Source organism: Typopeltis vanoorti, chromosome 7 (genome assembly GCF_054136105.1).
Source record: "Typopeltis vanoorti isolate ZY-2024b chromosome 7, IOZ_Tvanoo_1.0, whole genome shotgun sequence".
Classification (NCBI taxonomy): Eukaryota; Metazoa; Arthropoda; class Arachnida; order Uropygi; family Thelyphonidae; genus Typopeltis; species Typopeltis vanoorti.
Genome location: NC_143555.1, coordinates 145,611,857 through 145,620,952, shown reverse-complemented (window position 1 = coordinate 145,620,952; position 9,096 = coordinate 145,611,857). Strand labels below are relative to the sequence as shown.

The 9,096-nt window shown below is 33.2% G+C and overlaps 1 protein-coding gene across 2 annotated transcripts in view; it reads right to left on the bottom strand.

Moving 5' to 3' along the window:
* Nucleotides 1-2,043: 2,043 nt before the first annotated feature.
* The window catches only part of LOC150105168 (serine/arginine-rich splicing factor 1-like), a 47,015-nt gene continuing 39,962 nt past the window's right edge, over nt 2,044-9,096 (bottom strand). The window contains exon 4 of one of the 2 annotated variants that reach the window (XM_090395510.1): nt 2,044-4,992. In XM_090395510.1, coding sequence (XP_090251636.1) covers nt 4,825-4,992 — 168 coding nt within the window. In that variant the 3' untranslated portion in view covers nt 2,044-4,824. The remainder of the gene's footprint in view (nt 4,993-9,096) is intronic. The other variant, XM_090395511.1, reaches the window with a different exon arrangement.

The window sequence follows — 9,096 nt, the reverse complement described above, 5'->3', positions numbered from 1 at the left end:
ACTATTAATATTGTATACTAGGAAATTTTCTTCCCTACAAGTACCAAGAATTTATCCCCATATCTGGAATCTCACTTGTTTTCAACTCACCAGTTTTTTTTTTTTTAACCATGCTTCATTTCAGTCATATATTGTACTCACATCACAAATTCGTTTTTGCTATTTGTTTAAATAAGGAAATGCCTGGAACCAATCACAAAATGAATGATTACAAAACATTTTGTAACCATATTTCTGACATGGCACAAGGCAATTAATTATCATAAGTGTGCTACTGATGTTATTTTACCTAATTCTGCTATTACAGTCCTAGTGAAATGCAAATTAAAATCATATAACCTGCATTTTGGTAATAGGCTTGTCGGCTGTATAGTTCGCCCACAGATTAGAGACCCTTCGACACTTCTGCGCATGTCACAAAAAGGAGAATCCATTCCGATAATAGGGTAATAATCCGTATTGCGGGACGAGTTGTTTATTATTACACGTCGGAAAATTAGCTTTTGTTTTATGATCATTGTAGTTAACTATGTTGCTTGTATAACAGTTGGAAAAATTTACCTATAAAGCACGTGATTTCGCACATGTTGGCAACCAATTCTTATGTCCTTCATTTCTTTCTCCCCTTCAGCATGAATCGACTATTCTTGGCAAGTTTCCAAGTGGAAATGTCAAAAGCATGGGCATACTATATCTCACTTCATTACTACAGTCTAATTTGGATCTCAATCCATGTTATCTATTAATTTTAACATTTTTAATTGCTTGACAAACTTAAGAAACCTTACAATGTAAAATCTAACACTTTTTTCCTTTTCTTTTGAAAAAAGTTGAAGTGCTTAAAGAGTTAAAGTACATGATTTAGCTCATTCAAACTTTTACTTAAAGGGGCACCTCCATGGAGTCTGAAGACTCATCATGGGAGATCCAATCTACTTGAACCAATTAACAGATAAAGGATTCAAAATTGACTCTGCCAACCCATTCCACTCATTCACAACTCTCCAAGCAAAAAATCGAGTCCCTGCACCCCCACCTTTATTCAACTTCTTGTTCTGGTCCTTCTTGAGCAAATGCTGAAAAAAATTTCCCCTGTAATCCTATTACAGCCCTAATGAAAAGCAAATTAAAATGACAAATTAAGACTAAATAAATTTCATCAAGTCAGTGAGAGAATAAGCAATCTGAATTGTTCTTCCAAATGTGAAACTGAAAACTAGCACACACTGCACTGTGCACATGAACCAAATTTGCATCTCCAACAGGCTTTGAATTATTCACACCATTGTCCAGTGAAAGGCGGAACAATCCACTATTACAGTATTAAGATGACTTGTACTGTAAAAGGAAATTAAATATTAACATTGTTGTTTTTGTGAAACTATCACGCTCGATATTTACAGCATTCAAATAGGGCTAACCAAGTAATGGTAATTTTGTAAAAATCCAATGAATGATTTACACTAAACTGCAACAAAGTTTTTATAAACTTTGATTTGCTATAACTTGCTGACATCAAGAGATCTTAAATATTTCTATCATATTCCCTCTTTCTCTCCTTATATTCCCAACCAACTTCTGCAATCCACACACCCTCAACCTATCCAGATAGGAAACATTCTACCACTCACCATGCCAAATTTAATTTGCATCTTCTTAATTTATCTTTTTAAAGCAGCAATTTATCATGACATCACAAAAAACCTTTCAAGCTACAACAATCAAAATAATTCTGAATCCTTCCTTGAACTGCATATCTGTTTATTCATTCAAAGATCATAACAAAGCTCACAACTGGTTCCCAGTTTCTGGATTTGTTGATTTGGAAATATCATTACATATTAGCAATTTATCCCACAAAAATTTTAGATATTAATTTTTACAATGAAGAGACAGAGGAACTTTTAAAAAATTAAGAGCGTAACTTGATCAATCACTTAAAAAATAAATTATTAAAAAATTTTTGGCACTCAACCACAAACAGCTAAAAGCTACATAAAAAAATTCATATGGTGTATGTTTTTGAAAAATCACATAACAAAATTCTCATTATAGAATTTATTAAACTTTGTTTCACATAGTAGCAAGCTGAGGTTATTAAACCTGTTTATTATTGGATCTAACTTGAATAAAAGAAAATGGAACTGTATTAAATACACATTGTTTTACCACAGAACTTTAATATATCATGCACATATGCCACAGCATACAGTGAAACATGAATTGCAATAGTTCCCATTACATAAATAAAAAACTTACCACTATTCACTCACCTGAATAGCCAGGAATACTTGGAATAAGCTGATGTTTAAAATCAAAAACTGAAGACTTTAATACCTTTTTTGCATATTTTGTTGAATCTTTGAAGAAATTATATATACACCATTCAACTTCATATATCCTACCAAATTAATCAATACTAAGAAAACAAAGAGTGCATGTTCATTTAAAATGTCAAACTTCATCTCATAATCTTTGATCAGGAGTGAACTTGGAAAATATTTTTCCAATTACCGTGAAGTGTGAATTAAAGTGCGAAATATTCATTATAATTATTAAATGAATGTATGAAAAAGTTTTACGTCATAATCAAAAAATGTAAATTAAGGCTCTGCACTTTACTTCCTGATAAAACTATAAAAATTAAGTAGTGATTAATATCACTATATAGCCTTTTAAATAATACCATTTAATCTTTGGTAAAATACTTCTTCCAAAGTCTTTGGAATGCAAGTTCTAACCTTTGCATAAAAGAAGCACTATACAAAGTGCTGAAATTTCATCCATTAATTCAATTACGAAACTCCTGTGTATACCCACTGTGATGTATAAAATCTTCGATTATTTGGTCTGGAAATAAGTGAAATACTACACTTAAGACCACATTTATCCAACTCATACAGGATATAATATAATTAATTATCTTGTAAAGTGTTTTCGGTGTTTTATCACAGCACAATTCATATTAAATGGATTAATTACTGCCAAAAATAATAAGTTGATTATGATGAATGAGGAAATCAAAACTAATAGAGTAATACTATTTCTTGCTAGCATGAGAAAGAATAATCTTAAGATAATTTTTAAATTTCAAGATCCATTATCTTAAAAGTAAACATCAGTTAAATAAAATCTGGACTCCCGACACTGAGAAGAAAAGCTAATACCTAATAAGATGAACAAGCCAGGTGTGTGGGGGGAAAATATTTGCAATTGGACAGTTTAGGGCAGTAATAACAGCGCTGTCGGAAGAATTACATATAATTTAAAATTAATTAGCAAATTGATATACTTAGGTCTATCAAAGATAAGTTGGCTCATAAAAAAAATAATTCTGTAATAAACATGAGTTTACTGCTGTTTTTGAAAAATTACTAGTGACACTCAAAATGTGACATTCCAAATATTTTGGTATTACTTGAAAGGATATTTAAAATAAAGGCATTAATACCATACTATCTAAAGCCATCCCTTTACTGCTACAGAATAATATCAATTTGGAATAACTAACAATGATGCAAAACATTTCTATACATGTGTGTTAGGGTAATCTGAGGCAAATTTAAGTTCCATTGAATAACTCATTGTATATATATCAATATTGTAAACAGTAATGGCTAGCAAAGATCAGTATCTGAAGTCAACAAGTGTAGAAGGATTGGAGAAGGGTAACTAACAAGAATCAGACCACATAGTTTAAGCTACTATTCCTATGCACTGCTCAAGAACCCAACCACAGGAAAGTAAATGAAATATATTTCAATAAGGAAGCAATGAGTGCAAAATTCAGTAACCTGAACAATGACTGCAACTCAATATGCATTAATGTTATCCCAACAAATAACCCATTCATGAAAGATTTAAGCTAAATGCATTAACAAATGTTTATCCAGTTCTTGAACCCTTGAAGATCCTGGTCCAAGGTCCAGAAGAAATCCTTATTCCTTATGAATAGATCCAAAACAGGCAACCTTCGATAGTAAATAAAGAAAAACAGTTACTTAAAATCTGTTTGGGGAGGAGGAATGTTTTGAATTAAAAGATTAAGCTAATGAAATTGTCATGCATAAGCAAGTCTACAAATACATACAATTTACACTTATACCTACAAAGCTCCAGATGGGAATCCATTTCCTAATCCCTCTATCCAGATCGCCAATATTCAGTAGTTATCCTCCTGACCATGATCCCTGAACATATCATGCATCCATTAATCCTGAAATTATCCTCCTGTGTGTGATCCGTGTGCAGTGTTTTGGCTCCTAAAACAGCGCCATGTTCAATGATGCTAATGTCCAGAAGATGCATCAAAAAACAATGCCCTAACACAAAGGAAGCTCCTGAAATGGGTGTCCAGTGAGGATCCTCAAATCCACCCTTCCTGAGTAGGTCCAGACAGAAACAGGAAATGAATACTCCTTAAGCCTAGTGTACAGGATTGACTGCTATGGTGTTCCCTAATCCTCTCCTTGAAGATCAAAATAATAGTTCCCTTCTCCATGTATCCATTCCTAAACTCACTCCAGTGTCAGATCCATCCACCAACACACAATCCATGAGCTTTGCATTCCGGGTTTCCATATATGTGTCTACAGATAAGTATAAGTGAAATATATATTAGGTTACAGCCAAATGTAAAACTGTTTTAAAAGCTTATTAAATATATAATATACAGTGGAACTTGTTACACTGAGCACTAGAATTACACATAATAAAATAGGCTAACAGGCTAACTTAATAGCAAAAATGGCAAAGAAATTTTAAAACCTGATAGACTTGGGATGATGATTCATCCACAAGTGCAGGTCAAGTTTTTATCAAAGTTCAATGGGAAAGAGATCTTGATCTTGAAAGTGAATGAGACCTAGACCGAGAACGATGTGCCGGTGAATATGTTGGAGATCCTCTTGTTCGACGGGGTGAGTAACTTCGACTTCTCGACCTTGACCGACTTCCATAATCTTCTTTAACTCGAATATAAGCTATTTCACCCTACAAAATTTCAAATATATCTCAATGCTAATAGTACCACTTTCTATTTAAAATTTGGATTATGGGTGGGACACATTATTCCTATATAGTAATGAAATTTAAATGATGAAACACCAAAGTAAATATACTTACGCTTTTCTGTCGGTAAAATCTTTTCGTGAAGTTTATTTTAAATAATTTATTCTTGAGAAATTTTTTTTTTTTTTATCTTTATGTAACCACTCTTAAAGGGAGAATAAAAAAAGTGACATTTAACAATTCCCAGTGCCCGCAGCAATTATATTTCATAAGGGTTATTAATTCTTCAGATATAATGAAAAACAAATTCTGAAGAACCTACATGAAGCCTCAAAAGTGATTAGTGCTTTACTATATATTCAGATGATTTTTATAAAAAAATAAATAAAAAATCTATGAACAGAATAACACTGAGTTTAACTCTCTTTCCTGTACTAGTAAATTTTGACAACATCTAAAGACAAGATTTACTTAAATCCTTAATGCACAGAATGTTTTCAGGAATCCACAGAACCAGATCTTCCAATCCTATCCAAGATGAATGAAATCCAAAGTATTCATTCAATCACTGGTAAGGAAAATAGCTGGCTATCTTTGACTGCTGTCTTTGAAACCAGGTGGGTCACTCGACATCTGTGCTTAGAAAGAACCTTTACAGGAAAAGGCAAAAGACATATTCCAAAACAGATAACACTTTAAAAAACTGAATTTCACAATTCCAAGTCCAAAACTTGGACTTGGAAGTGTGAAAGCAGGGTGCTTAAGGGTCAAAGCTGTATAACTAGAGAAGACCTCTACATAGCCTTTAAAGGAATGCAGAGAACCGACCAGGGCTTCTGACCTAATGTCCAATCCTCACTATCCAGGTATCTACCTGGATACTGAACGAATGAGGATAGGCTGGCAATTTGGGTAGCCAACCAAATTGTATTCTTATTGGCTTAAACCAATATACAAAATGATGATACAGCATGACAAAATTTCATGCCGGCCGGGGCGTCGCCCAGTTAAACAAGATCCCCGTTGTTTTCGCCAGAGAACCAGGGCAATATTGCAGATCCAGCAGTGATAAGAAATGTGGCAGCACAAGCCTTCAGGTTCAATGTAGTTTGTGTGATGACAATATGCCGAGTTAAGACTAAGGTAAAATCTGACTGTGTCCAACATCACATCCCCTTCACATTTTGCCAGCAATCACTGAATGAATAACCATACTACATTTTATACTGTCTACTATACTGCGTGTCGGTTGTACTGCATGGCCACATGACAAATATGATTTTTCTGTTCTTACTTAGGAAGCTTATGCATACCACTGCAGATGCTATCAAAAAAAAGCAAATACCAAGAAAATTACTTTTAATTCTACACAATCTTTCCTCACTTTACTTAAAAAAAAACAGCAAGTTATAACAACTTAGCCATTATGGCACTAAAAATATAAAAAAAAGTTAGCAAAATTATTTTAGCTAAAATTTTAGTTATGGTACAAGCATACCTTATATGCTAATTATTTATTAACTGCATGTTAATCTGCAGACTATTAAAAGTTATTTCAGATGAGCATTTCCTATGGAAATATTTGTAAAATATACATATTGCAGAAACCAAACATCTGTGCAAAAGCATGAGAGAGTTCGCAAGAGATGGGTCATTAATAAATCGGAATGCTCTCTTCTGTATTGAGTCAAGCATTTTGTGGGAGCAGGATTCAATAGCAGGGTGGATTTGTGATTTGTATAAGAGCTGTTCAGAAGTGAAGTAACATCTTGAACAAAAGAGAAATCCTAGTTTTTAGAAGCTGAGGATGCAATGATTGTGATATGTTTATGCCAAGAGAGGCTGGATGTCAGGGTAATTCCAAGAAGAGAAATCTCAAATTGTCTGGAAATTTGGGTGTTGCCAAAAATAATACTTTTTTTTTTTTTTTTTTTTTAATGAGAAATAAGACAGTACTGGGTTTTATTAACATTGAAATTGACTAGGTTATCTGAACCCCATTGGAGGATGGCTTGGAGATCGGAATTGAGGGCAGTGATGATTGATGTTCTGTAGGTGTAGAATAAGGGTTATCAAAAGAAAGGGAGGAGTGAAAATGTGCTGTCATCTGCAAAACTGTGTATTAGGTTGGAGGTCAGCTGAAGTAGGTCATTGATATATATCAGGAAGAGAGTTGGTGAGGATAAAACCATATGGAATCCCGGCATTAGTTTAATGATGAGGGGATAAGGAACCATCCACCACCACACATTTCCTTATGCATGTCTGCACACTGGTCTCCATGGTGGCTGCTAGTAATATCCTATTGGGTGATATAATGCTAAATATTTAGCAAGATAATACTTTCTTCTGAAGGAAGAAATTTTTTTCAATAATATTCAAAAAATTTTTTTTTTAAAAATGCAGTTAGAAGAGTGGCATATTTAGTAGGCAAAGTCTGGATTCAAACCTCAAAGAAACATTCTGTAACATTCAAAGATCATTTCAAATAACAGAATAATTCATCTCAGACAGGAGAAGCAAGTCCCTCTACCCCAAAATAAAACTTTTGATTTCATCCCACAAAACACCCTCAAGCCTTTGGGAGACCTGAGGTCATTTAATATTAATTCTTAGTTGAATAACATGATCTTGCATGCATATTCCAAAGTAAGCATGAGCGTAATTGATTCTTAGACAAAACTATTAGAAAACAATAGTATCCCTGAAACAATTAAAAAATGTCATTTTTTTAAAAATTTATTTTGCATGTCTTATCATTTCCTCCCTACTCAAGAAGAGATTTATTCTAAAAAGTCTGAAGTCAAAAAGAACACTAATTGTTTTCTTCTTCATTCACCTAAACATTCATAAGAAATCAGTTACGTAGGATCAAACAGTTAACAGTCTGTGTTAGTGTCACATGCAATATCTGAATCAACACAAGACAAGTGAGAGGGGAGCAGTACTGAATAGTTCACTATTGCTGCATGTGCATTAAACATGAAAGTTTCTTTCTTCCAAATTCACTAGTGCTAGAACAATAATCACCCACCATATTTGCCACATGCGACACAAGCAGACTGCCTGCTCCCAATATTGAAAATGAAATTCCAAGGACACCAGTCTGACTCAATGGAGGTTATCAAGGAGAACATGACTACCAAACTCTAACAGTATACCTTTAAACACCTGCCAGAAGCGTATCAAAAAATTTGTAAAAGCATTATGTTAAGGGAATATTATATTTGAAAATAAATAATCCATCTTCTTATAGTCACTATTTTTAAATGAATTTGTCTTGATATTTAAAAGTATTTTGAAAGTAAATAAGCTATAGTTTATTTAATTTCATCAAAACATTGATGTAACATTCACTCCACTGTTTTTACTGGCCAGTCAAATAGTTTTAGCTATTATCAGCTATATTTGGAATTCTTTACTAACCAATAACTTTAAAATTGTTCTTTATTCAATATCAGAGAAAGTCTGCATGCACAACTTCAGCTAAGTTGGTTGATTATGAGTATGAAATTAAAGATATAAGAATGAAAAAATGTTTTTTAATGATTGATTATTAAACTGTTTAGCAAGTATTAGCTGGTTTTAATAAACCAGCTAATACTTGCCTAAATAAGCACCTCACACACAAGTAGTACTGAACTCAACTGATTTCATTTAGTTCATATAAAATTTACTATTACAAAGATGTTCCTCAGCTGTTCAAGAACAGGAAAATGAAAATCAAAGAAGTTAATTCAGTAGGTAGAAGGCCAAGCAAAACCAATGCTGACTAGCCCTCGATAATCGCATTAGTCCCGAGAGAAAATGGAAGAATGATGGTGGACAATTTAACAGAACAGTACCTCTAAAAATGTAAATAAAAAAATGCATCGAACTGCATAACATAATTAAGTTCTGCAGTCTCAACAACATCATCTACTTATCCTTAGGGAAACATCACATACTCTATCCTTTGTAAGTGGGTTACTGAATGTAATGTGTTACATGTGGCAAATGTTCAGATTGCCAGAGTAATGCAGGAGTTCCTCAGAGCACTGTTATATTGCCCATCCTCTTTCTTATATATATACATTCTCTCAGCAC